This window comes from Macaca thibetana, chromosome 20 (genome assembly GCF_024542745.1).
Source record: "Macaca thibetana thibetana isolate TM-01 chromosome 20, ASM2454274v1, whole genome shotgun sequence".
In the NCBI taxonomy this organism is placed as follows: Eukaryota; Metazoa; Chordata; class Mammalia; order Primates; family Cercopithecidae; genus Macaca; species Macaca thibetana.
In genome coordinates this window covers 20305693-20325820 of record NC_065597.1, presented here as the reverse complement: position 1 = coordinate 20325820, position 20128 = coordinate 20305693, and the positions used below count along the sequence as shown (strand labels likewise).

The 20128-nt window shown below is 41.4% G+C and overlaps 2 protein-coding genes across 3 annotated transcripts in view; one reads left to right on the top strand and one right to left on the bottom strand.

Moving 5' to 3' along the window:
* The window catches only part of ADAMTS18 (ADAM metallopeptidase with thrombospondin type 1 motif 18), a 150390-nt gene extending 139958 nt beyond the window's left edge, over positions 1–10432 (top strand). For both annotated transcript variants that reach the window (XM_050773234.1, XM_050773235.1), the window contains 4 exons: positions 1691–1873; positions 2896–3108; positions 4799–4946; positions 9873–10432. In XM_050773234.1, coding sequence (XP_050629191.1) covers positions 1691–1873; positions 2896–3108; positions 4799–4946; positions 9873–9988 — 660 coding nt within the window. In that variant the 3' untranslated portion in view covers positions 9989–10432. The remainder of the gene's footprint in view (positions 1–1690; positions 1874–2895; positions 3109–4798; positions 4947–9872) is intronic.
* SYCE1L (synaptonemal complex central element protein 1 like) overlaps positions 1–20128 on the bottom strand; it is a 105087-nt gene that overhangs the window by 4509 nt on the left and 80450 nt on the right. Inside the window, exon 3 of the transcript XR_007721919.1 lies at positions 2746–4934. The gene's annotated coding sequence lies outside the window, so the exon portion shown is untranslated. The remainder of the gene's footprint in view (positions 1–2745; positions 4935–20128) is intronic.

Here is a 20128-nt window from a genome sequence, read left to right as displayed (position 1 = left end):
AATTCTCCAAAGCTAACGGGAAACACAAATACAAAGAATGAAGCACAGAAGAGATATTTAACTCTTGCTTCAATGGGAAAGAGGTAAAGTTAGAAGAATACAGAGAAAAGTAGGACATAGAGTTGGCTATGGTCACAAATTCCCGGTGAAAGACACAAAATTTTAAAGTTAGAAGAGACATAGAGCTACCTGTCCTTCACAGCTCAGAGTTCCCTCGAAAGCAAAGGTTCTCAACTGTCGGTAAGTTTGCCTACCAGGGAACATTTTTGATTGTCACCACTTAGGGAGATGAGTGCTCCTGGCATCTAGTGAGGTAGGAGTGAATGTCCTACACAGCCCAGGCCAGCTCCTCACCACAAAGAACTATCTGATCCGGAATGTCAGTGGTGCTGAAGGGAAGAAGCCCTGCCCTAAGCATTCCAATCCTAATGCTTACGAGAGTCCCTGATACATAGTTAAAATCCCAACAAATTTGGCTCAATGAATTGTGCAGATTTTAAAGTGACGTGGATTTCTTCTCATGCAGAGGCAGGAGTGTAGTTGTAGAACTGTAGGATGATTAAATGTGATTCCTTATATCTGGATCACATTAGTATAAGCCTCTGGATCCATCAAAGAACAATTAGAACAACTTATTGGTTCTGAAATTGATCCATGGCTTCCATAGGTGGTCTACCTTTCACAATAACTGCTTTGGAAGCAGTTATTGCAGTGATAGCTTGCCTCCCTTGCAGTGATAGCTCAACCGCTGCTCAATCATGGCTGGCAAAAAAATTTTAGGGAAGAATGAAAAAAAGGCAAGAGTTTTACCGTCTGAACTATGAAGCCAGGTAGCAGCCACTGAAGACAGTTCTACTGTGTTTTCCTTTAGGGTATGTTAGATGCTGGAGGATGCTGCTTTCTGATTAATTTCAGCAATATACTACCATATCCCCTACCAGAGGTCAGAGTAAGGCTTTTTTTTCTTTTTTTTTTTTATGTTAGGACATATCTGTTAGCACAGGGGTTCCCAACCCCCAGGCCATGAACAAGTACCTGTTCGTGGCCTGTAAGGAACTGGGCCGCCCAGCAGGAGATGAGCAGTGGGCCAGCATCACAGCCTGAGCTCTGCCTCCTGTCAAATCAGTGGCAGCATTAGATTCTCAGAGTAGCTTGAACTCTTTTATGAACTGCACAGGTGAGGGATCTAGGATGCATGTTCCCTATGAGAATCTAATGCCTGATGATCTGAGGTGGAACAGTTTTATCCCAAAAGCACTGCCCTGCCCGTCCATGGAAATACAGTGTTCTGCAAAAGCTGTCCCTAGTGCCAAAGAAATTGGAGTCTGCTATGTTAGGGAATTAGGGGTCAGGAGGGAGAGTATTTTTTAGCTTGTTTAGGGGTTCTTTCAAATGAGAGAATATATTCCTTTATAGCAGAGGGTAAATCTACGTAGTACATGGTGTTGAGTCTAGTCTCTTTCTTTGCAGTAAAGAATTTACAAAAAGAATTCAAATAATTGTTTATATGGTAGGTATGCATAAAGGGAAATGGGAATGGGGGTGGTTAAGTAGACCTCATAAAAAGAGCTTTAGTTCATGGAGTTCATCCCACCTTTCACAGGAATATATTTAGTGTTTTTGTTTATGTTTTAATGTGGCTACTGAAACCTTAGGGGAATGCAAATAGAACTTTTTTTTCCTTCTCAAGTGTTCCAAGACCTGTGGACGAGGAGTGAGGAGGCGTGAACTCCTGTGCAAGGGCTCTGCCGCAGAAACCCTCCCTGAGAGCCAGTGTACCAGCCTCCCCAGACCTGAGCTGCAGGAGGGCTGCGTGCTTGGACGATGCCCTAAGAACAACCGGCTCCAGTGGGTCGCTTCTTCATGGAGCGAGGTATGGTTTAGAAGTCACTGCTAGAGGTTTCTTGAGATGCTCAGCTGACCCGCTAGCATCTAGGCTCACAGAACTCCTTCTTGTTGCACACATTGATACCAAACGCCTGCTACGTGCCAGTTCTTCTCTCCTGATTTCTTCTTCACGAAACATTGCTAAAACACCCCCACATTGTTCAGGCCTATGCCTGAGCAGTAGGGGCGCAAGATTTTGTATAGCACCCATAGAGAAACATGGATAAGGTATGCCAAGTGCCTTGATAGAAGTCTGTAATTTTATGGGAGAGCTCAAGGTTCACCCACGCTGGACTTCGGGAAGAACCCTTATCAGAAGAGACCTTTCTAGGGAGCATGGCCTGAAAAATGAGCAGGAATCAAAGCAAAAGGGGATTTGGGGGGAAGGTTGTGCCAGACAGTGGGTGCAATGTCTCCTCAGGAGTGATGACAGGTGACTGCACATTCAGTACAGAAGGGACATGGGATGGGGTGGAAAGATCATGCGGGCCTTGGGTGACACACTAGAAGTAAAACTGGGGAGTCACTTTTATTTGAGACAGGGTTTGTGAGAGGTTGGGTAAATTTAAAGGGTAATTATTTGCTGTACACTGGTTTTTCCCATTCAGCTCTTAATCCTTTTGTCTGGCCCTTACCCTCCTCAACTCAGATTCCTAACTCCCCAGGCCTTAGGTAGATCTGGACCTGTAAGTGTGTAACCCTAAACCTGGAAATCCTTTTGCCCACCTTGCCTTTCTCCCTCTGGACTCCATCTCACACCCATGTGGCATCTCAAGGTCCCTTTTTTGTTTCATGAGGCTAATGATCTATGTGATTTTGGGAAAGTGAGTTCCATTTGCTGAACTTTGGTTTCCTTACCTATAGCATGAGGTACTTGGCTGCTGTATCTTTACGATGAGCGAGTATGGTTGACCTTGTGTAATCCCATCCCTCCTGTTTCATGTGCATCTGTTCAGAAGATTTGACCTTGGTAGTCTTCACTTTTACACATCCTGTCTTGTCTCCTAGTGTTCTGCAACCTGTGGTTTGGGCGTGAGGAAGAGGGAGATCAAGTGCAGCGAGAAGGGCTTCCAGGGAAAGCTGATAACTTTCCCAGAGCGAAGATGCCGGAATATTAAGAGACCAAACCTGGACTTGGAAGAGACCTGCAACCAACGGGCTTGCCCAGCCCATCCAGTGTACAACGTGGTAGCTGGATGGTATTCATCGCCATGGCAGCAGGTGGGTACAGGCAGATTGAGGAGGTTTCTATTCAAGTGAGATGTCGAAAAATGAGGCATTCTGCAAACAGTTGCTCTTAGTCTGTTAATGGTTGTCTAAGTAAAAACAACTAAGGGTTCAAGTTCTGAAGGCAGAATGGGTTTTGTTCTTTGGCCATCTCTGCCCATGTGGCCTTGGGCAGGTAACAATCTGTAAACCTCAGTTTTCACGTCTAGAAAATTATTATCTGGCAGAGCTGATCATCAGAAAATGTGTATAGAACACTTAGCACCAGGCCAATCATACACTGCTAATTGCTGCTGCTACTGAAACTATCACTCAAGTCTTTGTTTTAGAAATGCTGCTCACAGCCTTTACTCATTTGGTTCTTACATCATGTTTCTGAACAGTGGAATAGCTAATATTTGTCAAGCCATTACTATGCACGGTGCTAAGTACTCCTATTCGTGGATAGTATGGTCCGTAAAGCTCAGGCAATTCAGCCAAGAATACTCAACTTTTAAACTTACCTTTTCGGAAGATTTGGATGAAACTTTAGCTAGGATTGGTGTGTGATGCGGTCCTTCCAGCATTCCACCCAACAGATGTTGTTGCACAGCTGTTCAGAGGACTCGGGTGCTACCCACCTCAGAGAGTCCGGGTAGAGGTATAAATATGTGTATGTATGTTATCTATTCGGGAGGATCTGGAAACCAACACATGGATTAGAGGAAATTAGCATGATTGTCTTTGGCCAGGCATTGTGCTAGGTGTTACACATATTGCTGGGGATTTCTTTTTTAAATTGACTCTAATTAGATTAAGGGGTCAGCAAACAGTTACCAGCTGGCCAAATCTGCTCCCCCGATATCTGCCTGTTTTTATAAAGTTTAACTGGAAGGTAGCCATGTTCATTTGCTTAATATATTGACCACAGCTGCTTTAGTGCTGCAAAGGCAGGGACAAGTACTTGCAACAGAGGCCGCATGCCTATACAGCTTGAAATATTTACTATCTTGCCCTTTACAGGAAAAGTTTATTTAGATTATTTGATAACAAGACTTGCCCTCAAATTTTAATTGAGACAGAACTACAGTCAATTATAAGGCATATGTACATTTTTCTTTAATGCAGTAACTTTAAAATAAGAAAAATCCATTTAAAGGGCTACATTTTTCCCTGGTTTTTTCCTTTTGATGGCTATCTGGAAAAAAAGACAGTTGAGTTGTCTAATCACCGACTTCTAAGAAACACCAACTCTACCATGCCAACTCCAAATGTGGTTCCAGAGCTGTCTCTGACCATTTTTTTCTGTCCCAGTTTTGAACTATGTCCTCCAGGACTGCAGCTGCGCAGATTGTCTGGAATTCTTTAAATTGTGTGATTAAGTCCCTAGCTGTGTATTTGTTTCTGCATTCTTAGAGCAGCTTCTGTATTTCTGGAGCTTCTCTTCTTTATGAGTCACTTAACTGGGAGACACACACACTCTTGGGCTAGATAGATAGCATTTGCCTAAAACCCTTCTAATCAGATCAAAGGGATCACACTTGTTAGGATAGATGCTATGGACTGTAAGCACATGTGCCTGGCTCCAGCCAATCTGTTTCATCAGCAGGCATCTTGGTAATGTCATGAAGCATGGGAATTCCTTCTGTTTGATGTCACTGACCTCAGCAGAGTGTTTGACTCCTTCCTCTTCTCTCTCCTGCAGTGCACAGTCACCTGTGGGGGAGGGGTCCAGACCCGGTCAGTCCATTGTGTCCAGCAAGGCCGGCCTTCCTCAAGTTGTCTGCTCCATCAGAAACCTCCGGTGCTACGAGCCTGTAATACAAACTTCTGTCCAGCTCCTGAAAAGAGAGGTAAAAGGCACCACGCTCCAGTGAACTGTACTAGTCTCTAGATAACTTTTTCAAAGCCTACTTTGTTGGTGGTACAGTCTGTGGCATGGGTGAGCCATTCACCCGAAGTCTGTGTGACAGTGCTCCCTGGAGTTGTATAAGGCACCACTTTGGGGAAGTTCCTGTCCAAATGATCTTTTGGAGACAGTCTCACTCACTGTCACACAGGCGGGAGTAGACAGCTCACTGTAACCTCCACCTCCCGGGTTCAAGTGATTCTCCTGCCTCTGCCTCCTGAGTAGCTGGGATTATGGGTGTGTACCACCACGCCTGGCTAATTTTTTTATTTTCAGTAGAGACAGGGTTTCACCAGGCTCGTCTCGAACTCCTGATCTCAAGTGCTGGGATTAGAGTCACAAGCCATGTGCCCCGCCTATCCTAGTGATCTTGTTTGCATGGGTCTGAAGGGAATATTTAATTGCCACAATAATGCTTTTTAACCATTACTAATTTGAAAATGGGAACATAAAGGTGAACAAGAATAGCCCTGAGGGAGCTCATATTTTAATGGAGGAGACAATTACAATCCATACATAAAGATTTTCATATTTGTTGAATATATAAAACAATTCAGAAATCAAAATAGTCATCAGTGAATATGTACTGCCCTAGGACTATACCTAAATATTTTCTTAAAGTTAGTTCAGGTAAAGTGCAATGAGTACTCACAGGAAAATGGAAAGTCTGAGTAAACTGTACCATTCTTCACTGTTTAATCTGACAAATGCCAGGAAATATTTTTCAGCCTAATATGCTTGCCTCGTGCTAAAGAATCTTGCACAAGACCAAAAAAAAAACTAGCTCTGTAGCAGTTACTCAGAGCCAGATCATCCTAGTCCATGCTGGGATACTGCATAGGGAAGAAATGAGCAAGTGGTCATGTTCTTCCAGACTCTGTCCTCCTTTCTTCACTATCAGTGATTTCTCATTTCCACCCTTAATTGCCAGAGATTCAGCCTATTCAGCCTAGAAGGCCACCAGCACCCCCAACGACAATGGCCGATTATGAAATTGCCCAACAGTAAAGGGAGAGTCAACATGCACATATGGCCCAAGGAAGCCATTTGTCTTATTATTTTTTGCTCACCCAGCACCTAATGCCACATTGGGCACAAAATAGGTGCTCAGTAAGTCTTAAATGAATACATGCATGATGTATGGCTACATGAAAGATCGTGTGCAAAGTGCTGTGAGGTACTCGAAGTCACCAAGCACCTTGTATACCTCCAGCACTTTTCTAGGAATGAAAGAATAGAGGTGGGTCCTGTTCTTAAAAGAAAGCTACAATAACAAATAAGTGGTGGAGTATTCACAGTGTTACAGTGATGGTCAATTCTACCTGTGGTGCTGGAATGAGGGGAGTCATAGGGTGCATATGAGAAACAGCTTGTTAAAAGACGAGCTTGGCTGGGTGCATCACCTGAGGTCAGGAGTTTGAGACCAGCCTGGCTAACATGGTGAAACCCAGTCTCTACTAATAATATAAAAACTAGCTGGGTGTGGTAGCAGGCACCTGTAGTCCTCGCTACTGGGGAGATGGGAGGATCTCTTGAACCCAGGAGGTGAAGGCTGCAGTGAGCGGAGATTGCACCACTGCAGTCCAGCCTGGGCTTTTTTTTTTTTTTTTTGAGACCCTGTCTCAAAAAGAGGAGCTTCTCTCTGTGCCTCTTGGCTGAGTCAAGTCCCTTTTGGAAGAATAAAGGATACAAGCCCAAGGGTTTGTTCTGGACCAAAAATGTAGCCTACAGTTTACTAAATTGAGGATTTTCTCCCATTCCAAGTACCAAGTATAGGGATGATGACATGGTGACTACTATGAACGTTGGATGAGTGTATTTTCTGACTGAGTTTTCAGAAAACATTAGTGAGCAGTAAGGATGCCCATGGTGACAGAAGGAAGAAGATTCCGTTCTTTGCCTCTTCTCTGAGCCCCCCACTATGGACCAGGCACTCTGCTAGGTACCGTGAGAGTTTCCTCCACTTAGGTGGAAGTTTCTACCCATTGTAGTCACTTAAACTAGACCCTAGAGAAGACCATTCTGCCCATGGTGGCATCCTGTCATCCAGTGTCACCAAACAGCCCTGTTGTCCCCTAGACCATCCTGAGTGCCAGTCTAGGGGCAGTCATTGTATACCATCATCAGTGTGTAATGCCTTAGCTGGGTGTCTTGGTTAGATCTCCACCTTGGGGAAACCATCCTTATGATTGCACTGTACATATAATATGTAAAATTCTCTTCAGGAAAGGAAGGCCCTAAAGCAGTCATACCACCCAGAGACTTGTGTCACACTGCATTAAAACTGGTTGTTTATGTGGCTGGAAGCTGCCTGGGCTGCAGGCTAGTCATATTAAGTTAAGGATGACCAGACACTCAATACTAATAAGCTGCTCCTCATGGAATCCCACATTGTGAGATGGGGGCAGGCAGCATTGTATGGTGGAAGGAGCAAGGACTCTAAAATAATAAAAATAGAGTTGAATCCACACTAACTTGACACTTAGTAGCCATGGAGCTTTGGGCAAGTTTTGAAAAAAATGGGAAATAATGCTTACTTTGAAAGATTGTTTTGAGTAGTAAAGAAGGTAACTCAATTTTTCACACATTTCTTTAGTGCTTACTATGAACCAGAAACTGTTCTGAGGTCTGATTACAAAAATAGCAACCAGGTAAACAGGCACAGATCCCACCTTCTGACAAGCTTACTTCTAAATGGAAACAGCCAACAGACCAACCAATTAACACCCGGTGTCAGACAGTAAAGTAGCAGGGGTGAGGAGACAGGAAAACAACTTGAGATTATAATGGTCAGGCAAGACCACTTGATGATTTAGCACTTAAACAGAGACCTCAAGGAAGGTGAGCCACATATGGATCTAGAAGGAAAGTGTTGCTCGCAGAGAGACAGCAAAGGCCCCAAGGCAGGAATATACTAATCTAACTGAGGAATGGCACGATGCTTGGAGTACAAGAAACAAGGTGAAGAGTGGTTAAGCAATACATGAAAAGTGGTACTGGAGGCCTTGTCAGTCAGTGTAAGTATTTCAGATTTAACTCTGAGTACGATGGAAGCCAAAGCAGAACTTTGAGCAGAAGAGCAATAGGATCTAGCTTTAGGAAGATTACTGATAGTTAAGGTGAAAGGAGTGCAGGTTGTCTAGAGTAGAACAAAGACTTGTAAACTCTGCCAGGAAGCGGATGGAGGAGGTTCCACTAGAGCAGTGGCAGTACTGAAGAGGTTGGATGCTGGGTGTATTTTAAAGATTGAGCCAAGAGTATCTGCTGATTGCATGGAGAATTTGAAGCAAAGCAGTGATTCCAAGGTCATCTTCAATAGTGTAAATCAAATACCTGACTCTCAGTAATTATTATAATCAAAAACACTTGTACTGACAGAATAGTAATACATCTCACTTATGCTTCGTGACTTACATGAAAGGGGTGTGTAAAAAGGAATTTTAGGCAGAAGAATCAAGGCTTGAAGAAGGAACTCTAAGCATTTCTGAATTATGTGTAGTGTAGACTCTAAATATTTTCAAAGTCAGAACTGTGCCTTAAAAATACAGCAAAATGGGCCGGAGGTGGTGGCTCATGCCTGTTATCCCAGCACTTTGGGAGGCTGAGGCAGGTTGAGGTCAGAAGTTCGAGACCATCCTGGCCAACATGGTGAAACCACATCTCTACTAAAAATACAAAAATTATCTGGGCTTGGTGGTGGGTGCCTGTAATCCCAGCTACCCAGGAGAACCATTTGAACGCATGAGGCAGAGGATGCAGTGAGCTGAGATTATGCCATTGCACTCCAGCCTGGGCAACAAGAGCAAAATTCCTTCTCAAACAAAACAGTAAAATGTGCCCTTGCTCCTAAAACATGTACTTATGTTCACATGCATTTTGTATCTCCTGAGGCCCATCTGAGTAAGAGTTCCTGAAGTACAGTGAAAAAATCACATCTGTCCTGTTCATTGAACAACTAAAGAAATTAGCAAGGACTGGTGTTGACTTAATTTACTTGCAAACTGGTTGAGACTGACTTAAACCTACACAGAATGTTGGAGACCCAGCTTTTTTAGTTAATCTCAACCCATTTGCAGGCATATCAGGTGGCTTGACTCCCAATATATCGGGCTCCTTGCTCCTGGAATTATAGTTCATGGACCAGCAGCACACCCTCCCTTAATGCTCCCCTCCGACAGCCCTTCTGAATCAGAACCAGTGGTTTAACAAAATCCTTAGGAGATTCCGAAAGCACTGTTTTAGGGTATTTCCCTGGACACTCAATTCAGTGGTAGCTCCCAGACTACACAGAGAGGATCAGACATTGATCTTGGATTGGATGCAACATTTTTTAAAAACAAATCATTTACTTTTGCTAACGGTCAGTCTTTTCTTGGCATCTAAATCCTGCCCCTACCACACTCCCCTACCAAAGTCCCAATGTTTAATCGGAAGAACCACATGTGGGCCCAAGACCTTTGTTCTGGAGGCTCTCACCTTAAGAAAAAGGTGCTATGTTAATATTAATAAATCATGATATGCAAATCACCAAAGGTTGGGCGCAGTGGCTCAAACCTGTAATCCCAGTACTTTGGCAGGCCGAGGCAGGCAGATCACTTGAGCTCAGGAATTCCTGGTCAGCATGGTGGAAAACCCTGTCTCTACTAAAAAATACAAAAACTAGCCGGGCTTGGTGGCACATGCCTATAGTCCCAGCTACTTGGGAGGTTTAGGCAGAAGAATCGCTTGAACCGGGGAGGCAGAGGTTGCAGTGAGCCGAGATCACACCACTGCACTCCAGCCTGGGTGACAGAGTGAGACTCCATCTCAAAAAATAAACAAACAGGACAGACACCCTAGCCAACATGCTAAATGTATTTTCTTATTTTAGAGGATCCATCCTGTGTAGATTTCTTCAACTGGTGTCACCTAGTTCCTCAGCATGGTGTCTGCAACCACAAGTTTTATGGAAAACAATGCTGCAAGTCATGCACAAGGAAGATCTGATCTTGGTGTCCTCGCCAACATCTTAGGGCCAGGGGCTTACCTTTCAACCTCTGGAGAGACCAGCTGCCTTTGAGACCAGGAGCTGAGTACTGAGAACCATTTGTGAGCTGCGGCTGTGATGAAGGAGCCTGCTCTGAGGAACAGACAGTTTGCCACCAGGCTCCTATTTCAATTCCCTGAAGCACATGGTACTCTGAAGCACTTGAAAATGGGAAGCGATGACAAATCTGACTTTTAAAAAATCTTTGATTTGCACTGTTACATGCAAGAAGTGGTGAATCACACTGAGATATGTTGATCTGGGAAAAGACCCCCTTTGAATTTCAAAGGGTTCAAGGGCAAAGACATCTGTTTTAAAAAGGTCCTTTATGACTTCAGGTTAAAGACTGAGACTCAGAACTTTCAAATCTGGATGGAATACCTTGCCTAACTGTTGCGTGGAGTTCACAGTTTGACTAACCCTGTGAACACCCAAGCCAGGAGTTCTATGAGAAGCCAAATGGTGCTCGCAATTGCGCTTGCTGCTGGACTGGCAAGCTTCATGTTATGTTTATTTGGTGTGTGTGTGTCTTTATTATTTTGTTTAAACTATATTCTGCTTATAGAGAGTCTCTAAGACTAAAATTAACAACTTGAAAAGTATTCCAAGGAATATTATGAAAATAGGGCAACATGGACTGTTTTAAGATCTCCATGTAATTGAAATTCATACAAGAAAACAACTCATATAAAAGATAAATATGGATGCCCTTCACATGTTATCAACCTCGTAACTTTTGGTGCTTGCTGAATCAGTCCATGAAAGGCTATAGCCCGCTCCTTGGGAATGAGTCTTGGCAAGATACACATTTCTGGTATTTAGAAAATATCTAGGAGGAGCTAAATGGCAAAACAGCAGTGTTGTGAGGGAGAAGGGACCATCATTTATAATGCTCTGTACATACTATCAGAGCTGCTTGGAAAATTGAAGGCCTCTTGTGGCTTTTTCCTACCAACTGATACCTTTAAATTTGCCCTAGGATCTAGTTAACAGCAAAAAAAAAAAAAAAAAAGAGAGAAAGAAGGAAACAGTGGTAATAAAAAAAAAAATCCATCTGTCTTCTTGCTATGTTAATATTAATAAATCATAATATGCCAAGACCCACACTGAATAAGAGTATTTTCAGCCATCAGAAGCCAGCTTTTGGTAGGCATTAATGAGTTTAAAATTGTTCTCAGTTGAAAAAAAATCACACTATTTTGCCAAAACCAAAGTAATTATAATACTGTGTCCTCCTGTAATTTTTTGAGAAGTGGTTATAAAGGGCATATTTACATAAATTCTACTTTATTCCTCAACTTCTTTGATGAATGTAACCCAATTTTACTTCTTTAAAAGTCTCAATTCAGGCTGGATTAGCCGGCTCAGCATAATCAACTAGACAGTGGTTTGTTAAATTTAGCAGCATACTTTGTTCCCATTCTAATTAAAATCCTGAGTTCTTGAATCCCAGAGAAATAATGCTTAGAAACTTCTCTCCATCTGCTTGGCTTGGCTTGGCCTAGAGGAGTAGCCATTTTATCAACAGAGGAAAAAAAAAAACAAAAAAAAAGTTCTCTACTACAACCCCCTTGCCTTCTGAAAAACAGCAAGTTATTTCTTTATATAATTATCATTTTATTATTTTATGGAAAATTAATTTATTAATTAATAGCCTATTATGTGTTCTCACTTGCTTCTCTAAGTAATATTTTGAGAAAAAATGTTGAATAAAACCATGGATTATAGAGAAAAGTCAAAATATATGTGTAATATTTAATTATTTTATAAGTTTTATAATAAAGTATTCCGTTTCTTTATCTTTGACACTTGTTAAATTCTTGAATAAGTTAGTGAAAAGTCAGTAATCGCCAAGGTAATTTAACTGTATAACTGTCAGTCAGGACTCTTAGAGAATGGTTGGGTGCAGTGGTTCACCTCGGTAATCCCAGCACTTTGGGAGGCCAAGGCGGGTGGATCACCTGAGTCCAGGAGTTCAATACCAGCCTGGCCAACATGGCAAAACCCTGTCTCTATTGAAAATACAAAAAATTAGCCAGCTGTGGGGGTGCATGGCTGTAGTCCCAGCTCCTTGGGAAGCTGAGGCTGCAGTGAAATGAGATTGCGCCACACCGCTCCCCGCTGGGTGACAGAGAGAGACTCTGTCTCAACAACAACAAATCTTAGAGAGTAACTTCACTGAGAAGAGGAAAGATAAGCTATTCAACGATTAGTGATTTTTCTTGTTTGCTTTTGAAGAAATCAAAGTATCAAATGCTAGGATGAAACAGATGACACATTTACCCTCTTAAGGACACCCTATTTTGTTCCCCTGTAATTGTCATGAAAACATTTGTGGAAATCATCTAAGATAAAGCTACCATAAATGTATTTTTACATTTCAACGTCATTCTATTAAAATATTTTTGTAAAAATAAAGAGGGGAAAGGGAAGGATGGGCAGGAAAAGAAGAAAAAAATACAAAGTAATTGTTCTTGGCTTTTCGAAATTTTGAATCATTAAACCAGTGGAGAATAAGAACTGGGCAAAGTCCAGTTGATCTGAAAATACTGTATTTTTCCCTGCATCTGTGATTACATATGTTCATATGCATATCTTTATAGTTAAGAGAATGTTTATATAAATTATTGCTCTTTAGCAAACAAAAAAGAAAGGAAAATGGAACAGATGCAGATAAAATAGAAGACAGAAAAAAAGGTATTTTGTTCTTTTTTGAGACAGAATTTCCTCCTTGTTACCCAGGCTGGAGTGCAATGGCACAATCTCAGCTCACTGCAACCTCCGCCTCCCGAGTTCAAGCGATTCTCCTGCCTCAGCCTCCCGAGTAGCTGGGATTACAGGCGCCCGTCACCGTGCCCAGAAAAAAAAAAAAAATTTTTATACCGTTTGGTAATAAGCAATCAAATATTAGTGTTTAATGGGAATCAGGTATTGTACTAAACTGTTTATGTATGTTATCTCATTTAATCATCACAATAGCCCACTTAGGAAGATACTATTATTCTTTCTTGGCAGGTGACAACTCAGACTCAGAGACATTACATATTTAGCGCTAGTACACAGTCACTGAGTGATAGGGTCAGGCCTCAAACCCAGATCCACTCGGGTTCTCGTCACTGTGCTGCATTACCCTGGGTTAGGGGAAGAAAAAGAACATGCAGGCCTTAGAACTCTACTTTTTGCCCCCTTAGATGCATGTGAATGGAGTTTGACAATAAGTGATTTAACAATGATGAATTATGGGCAGAGCTGGGAATTTCAGATGGGGAACTGGGGTTGGGAAGTAATAAATTCTCACTTAGCTCGTCTTTTCAACAAAGTATACTTAAAGACTTGTTGCATATCTAAGTCTTTATTCCTTAATAATTGCTTTGCTCTGGGATGATATTATTTCCTGGGCAGTCGCACCAGAGTTATCTGGAGCCTGCAACTCCAAGTCCATTAAGATGGAGGGAAAGCGTGAGCAAGAATTCTCTTGGCATGGGTTCTATATGCTAATGGTAGAAAGACGACACCACACCAGAAAGAAAAAAAAAACCCCGTTGTCTTTATATCTTTTGGTAATAAGCAACCACATATTTGTGTTTAATGGGAATCAGGTATTGTACTAAACTATATATGTTATCTCATTTAATCCTCATAATAGCCCAATACACCACAATACCTCACAATATACCAGCATGTATTATGTAACACATGGTTTATGAAAATTTATAGCACAGAACCCATTACTGCTAAGTGTGATGTGGAAAAGGTCATCTAATTATGTGCTATATGGTTTTATCTTTGAAAATGTAAAAATACGCATAAGGATTCCATGCTTTGTCTGTTTTACCTTATCTTCCCCCTAAGATCTTAATTCCTTGAATACCTTTGTGGTCTCCACTGGTGTTGAGGGTTAACACCTAAGATAGTTTTCATCAGTCACCCCTGGATGTGGGTGACTGACACTTTCCTCCTCCTGAGAGGACCACAGGCTCCTGAGAGGTGATTCTCAAACTGTTGTCACTCAATTGCTATCATGTGAGTTTTTCCCATAAGGACATATCACCTCTACCAACTTTTAAATCTAGTTAAGTGAAAATACGATTTGCTGCAAAAAATATTTAGGCCAGGCATGGTGGCTCACACCTGTAATCCCAGTACTCTGTGAGGCTGAGGCAGGCGGATCACCTGAGGCCAGAAGTTTGAGACCAGCCTGGCCAACATGGTGAAACCCCATCTCTATTAAAAATACAAAAATTAGCTGGACTTGGTGGTGACACCTGTAGTCCCAGATACTCAGGAGGCTGAGGCAGGAGGATCGCTTGAACTCGGGAGGTGGAAGTTGCAGTGAGCCAAGACCGCATCATTGCACTCCAGCCCGGGGGATATAGTGAGACTCTATCTAGGAACCATCATTCTCAGCAAACTAACACAAGAACAAAAAACTAAATACCACATGTTCTCACTCATAAGTGGGAGTTAAACAATGAGAACACATGGACACAGAGAGGGGAGCATGACATACCAGGGCCTGTCGGGGGTGGGGAGTGTTGGGGAGGGATAACATTAACAGAAATACCTCATGTAGGTGATGAGTTCATGGGTGCAGCAAACAACCGTGGCATGTGTATGTAACAAAACTACATGATTTGCACATGTGCCCCAGAGCTTAAGGTATTTAAAAAAAAAAAAAAGTAAAAATATTAATTTCTCTAAAAAAAAAGATATTTAAAAAGCAACTGTTTTATAACTCCTTTAAACATAGAATTGATAGAACATGGCATAAAGGGTGGCCACAAAAGTAAGCCAAGTATTTACATTTGTTAATTTTAATTAAAAAATAAAATACAGTCACTACAATTGGTTTACAAAACTCATCTGAAAATAAAAGAATTCCTCAATGAGACTAAGTGACTTGTTCATAGTTTCTCAAGAAGAGTCAGTTTAATATCACTAAGTTTAGAATAAAGATGAGATTTTATGTAAGATTTTCTTGAATCCCAATTCACAATTGCACAGAGAAAGAACAAATTATGTCCATTTAATTGTGCCTTGGCTGATAGAGCTCGACACTGAGGATCATGATGTAAGTGCCGTTTGTTCAACTAATTTTTGTAGAGAAGCCTTCAAAAGCAGTACCTACAATGTGTTTCTCTGAATGTGCCCAGCTATTTGTTAGTTTCCACAATGGCATAGTGCCTTACTCATCTACAACCACCATATTGTTTGAATGTCATCAAGAGATACTTGCAAAGTGTCCTAAGTGTTTCCTTAAACTATTTTTTTTTCTTGAGTCAGAATCTTGCTCTGTCATTCAGGCTGGGATGCAGTGGCACAATCTCAGTTCACTGCAACCTCTGCCTCCCAGGCTCAAGCGAATCTCCTGCCTCAGCCTCCCAAGTAGCTGGGACTACAGGTGCATGCCACCACGACCAGCTAATTTTGTATTTTTAGTAGAGAAGGGATTTCGCCATGTTAGCCCGGCTAGTCTCAAATTCCTGGCCTTAAGCAATCTGCCCGCCTTGGTCTCTCCAAGTACTGGTATTACAGGCATGAACCACTGTGCTCAGCTTCCTTAAACTATGTTTAATGAGGGACACAGTCAAGTTTATAATCAGGTCATTCAATAACAAAAAGTCATTTTTATAATTATTAGTTGGTTTAATGAATAAATTAGGTTTAAAAATTGTTCCCAACATTCTAATTGGGATTAAAAAGAGACACCAATATCTAGGAAAAGGAGATCCTGCATGTCTCTTCTTCCTACCCGTTTCATTCAACCCATTCTTCTTCACATAGCCTTGGCCTCCCCATTTAGGCCATCTCTGCCCCATACAGGTTAGGAGATAGCTTGACATCGTCTCGTGTTGCACTGCAATGCCCATACCACACGCTGGAAAATGCTATTCTAGATCAAACCACGTGGTCTTCCTCAACTCTCCACTCTGATGGCAAATAGACTTTTTAAAACTGGCGTGCAGTACAAGGAGTGGTCCATTAACAGTCACAGCACTGAGGGAGATGGTAGCTCTGAAGATAAACCAGAGCCCGAGGCTGTTCCTGCTGATGAGGCCCAGGCCCGGTTCCCCCTTTGTCTCTTCCTATCCCTTCTTTCATGTGGCTGGACTACAAGGAGGAGAAGGCAGCATCCACTTGGCAGAAGGCCTAGCTCTACCGTTCTTCAGTGTGTCCCTCAGTTCCTGCAGACTCTCCATATCCTAGCAGCTGAGAGTCTCCTCTTCCTAGAAAGAGGGTCTTCTCTCCCCTGTCCCCATGCCTTTTGAGAGCCAAGCTGGCTGTAGAGTAAGATTCAGGACAATGGTTTCTAAATTACTAGCTGCATCACTACCACCTAAAGTTATTTTATACAAAAACTTTCCAGGTCCCTTTCAAGAAACATAATTCATTAAGCCTGAGGGTGGGGCCTGGGAATTTATATTTTAAAAGGCATTCAAGTTTTTCTCAAGAATAGCTAGGTTTTGAACTACTGGTCTAAGGCCAAAAAATAAAATAGGAAGTGCTTGGATGTGTTTCCTTAGACAAAGGAGTGCCTGTGGTTGCATGCTATCCCATGCAGCTGTGCAGTGGTTAGGCCAAATTTAGCTAATAATCAAGTGACCCTTTGCCTGTCTCATCTTCTGTGTGTACATTTCATCTGCATGTACATTTCACCGGTAACTATCAGTTGGTCAAGATAACAGTTCACAGGCAGAGACCCCACATGCTGGTGATCTTAGTTTATTCTCATTGTCAGGCAAGCCAGGAGCCTGCACTCAGGTTTGGAGGATGGGGAGCAGAGGCGTTGAAAACAATTGACCATTTTTCTCAAACACTCACATGCAAGAGCTAGAATACTGTGCTTTTAAAAAAATACTTTTTTTAAAAAAGACTGTACAATAGAAAACCCGCAGAAATGCCCATTGGAATATGCCTCTCGCAAGCTACTCCCAAGGCTTCATGTGTGTTTACGGAGAAATGCACAGTCAAGGCAGAAGGACAGCTGCTGTCCTACTTCCTGCTTGGTCATTAGGTGCCAAGAGGTGAATTAATCATTTTTTTTAATGGATGGTGCCAACTGTCAACATCCTTATAAATTGTGAGAAATGCATTGGTTGCCTTGACTAAATAAAATGGTCACTTCAGCTTTTGTACAACAGAAAACCAAAATTCAACAAAAAAGTTAGATAGGGAAGAGCCACTAGAATGATGTTTTTGGCCCAGCTAAAGATGTTAGCTTCACTGTTTGTGCTTTTCTTGGCCTTTGATTTCTGTTTAATGGCTAATTTTATTAATTCACAGTTTTTGTATTTTTTAAGATTGATTCCAGATATTTAAATATTAACGTTGTTTATTTCTATATCCACATAGTCTGAAACCAATAAAGAAATAATTGTTATTGTTTTCAGCAAATTTCTTTGTTATGATGCCCATATTGTGCGGGCTTTTATTACTCACAGCTAGGCCTGCTGAGAAGATAGACATTTCACATTTTCTTAGAGGTTGTATTTGTTTTAGTGCTAAAAGTCCCTCTGACATGCAGAATCACCCTTTCATAGTTTGGTCTGCCTTAACTAATATTTTTTCTTGCATTTTTGCTAACTAAAATGCATTTATTCTTTTGATGAGTATATACTGACTATCAACTGCAATGTGAGCTCCAAGCACGGAAAAATATCTTGTTCCTGACCCAAAGGGACTTTACTTAAAAATACAGAAGGCAATGTTACAAGGTCATATAGTCCTAATATTAGAAACAAAAACAAAACTTCACTTTTACATTGATCCTGGTTAGCATTTGAAAATGCTTGTTTCAGTCTGTTATTGTGAATATCATATATGCACAGCAGGAATATAAAAGTGTTTTTAACCTCCTCCAAAATAATAATATCACAAAATTATGGCATTAAGCAGAACGGAGTCCACTTGAAAATTAATTGATAGAAATGAAGAACTGGAAGAGAATTTAGAGCTCATTTATCTCCTTCATTTCACAGATATAGAAACAGACACTTAAATATTTTAGAGCCTTTCCTAAAATTACCCAGTGATTTAAAAGTTAGGTCCATTAAGGGACAATTTTTAGGTAAGCATACTTTTTGCTGTATTATAAAATTTTATTGATTTTTGCCTGACAGGTAGACATTTTTTGTTGAGTTTAAGGACATGTTTGATGAGTACTGAGTTTAAAATAAAAACCTAGTAAGAACCATTTCTTAGTTCATATACATGATATCTGAAGTTCTGTTCCCCCCGCAAAAATGCCCTGGTACCATAAAAAAACCCAAGAATACTGTCATCCTCCCTCTCTATAGGGAAAAGGTGACATTATGAAAGTATCCATTTTTAAAACTATCTGACCCATTCCCTTTCCAAAAGTCAAATATCTTCAGGGAACTGAACTATCGCTTTGCTTTCAGCCATGAATTAAGAATAACATTGAATGTTGCCAACTTTATACTAAAACCACTAGACACTCAATGGGTGGATTTTATGGTATGTAAGTTATATCTCAATAAAACTGTTGAAGTAAAAAGAATATGCTTACAATGAGGACTATCTTTGCTCACACCTGTTGTTGCTGTGATGACACTGACAGGGTCCTTGCAGGAGCAAGCCTATTTCTGCTGGACAAGAGTTCAAGATTCTGAACTCAGGTTGCAGAAAACAGTTGCAGTGATGGGGATCTGCCATTGGCATTACACTTGACTCGTTCAACTTACTTTTTTTTTTTTTTTGAGACGGAATCTCGCTCTGTCGCCCAGGCTGGAGTGTAGTGGCCGGATCTCAGCTCACTGCAAGCTCCGCTTCCCGGGTTTACGCCATTCTCCTGCCTCAGCCTCCCGAGTAGCTGGGACTACAGGCGCCCGCCACCTCACCCGGCTATTTTTTTTGTATTTTTTTTAGTAGAGACGGGGTTTCACCGTGTTAGCCAGGATGGTCTCGATCTTCTGACCTCGTGATCCGCCCGTCTCGGCCTCCCAAAGTGCTGGGATTACAGCCTTGAGCCACCGCGCCCGGCCTAAACCTACTTTTAAGAGTTTGGCAGGAGCAGCAACATCTGTATTTGCAGTCATCTCCATCCCAAGAGGGAAAAATATCCATGATAAGGCTAGGGTTGGAGAGGGCAGAAGGTAGGAAAATCTAATTTGGTATTATCCCCTTCTTTCTATCCTACTGGTTAATAGGAAAAATATCTGGGGGAAAGAATTGTGGACACACTGTTCTTTAATGTCTTGTGGATTTTATGAAATATTTTTAAAAATCTGCCTTAAGAATTATCTGATGAAGTTTTAACGTTTTGCTTGTTTTCAGAAAATTTTCCTGGGACCTATCTGTTAAACCAAGATTAACAATGTATTAAGATGTTAGAGTTCCCAAAGACTAGCAACAGAAGTAGGCAGAACAGAAAGAAGCAATGATGATATAATGATCACAACTGACATTAATGCCCGTCTGCTATGAGCAAGGGATATACTTTGTATTTTCCACGTATTAATTTGAATTTCTGTAATTATCTGCATCTTAAGATATGAAATAATTATTGACTCTCCTAATTATGCTTGTGAACCAAGGCTCACAGACATTTCATACAATGGCACTGAATTCACAAAGAGCCTATTATGTTGACTAAGAGCAAGGCATTTGCATCCCTATGAGCCTCAAGTTCATATCCTGAGTTCCCCCAAAGAATCCATCTGGTCAGCAGCAATGTCATTTCATTTATTTAAGCCTTAATTTCTTCATTTAGGAATAGGCATTTAATCATTTATTCAATGAAAGTTAGCACCATTTATACTGGATTCTACACAGTTTAATAGATATACACAAGGTTTCTGCCATCACTGGGCTCATGACTGACAGATATGGACCACCATTAACCAAGGAATCCCACAAAATTACAACCAAGAGAAGCATAAGCAGAAAAGATGTATGATTGCAGCAGAAGCTACATGGTGCTCTCAATGTATCTGCTTGGTTCCCTTAGCCATTTTCTTGCATCAGCCTGTGGCATGATTCTACTCCCAAAGCTAGCACCTGCATTTCTTTTTCCAGGGGTGGGCACGCACTGCCAGCACTCACTTTGGATGCAAGCACAGAAAACCACAAGTGCCTGG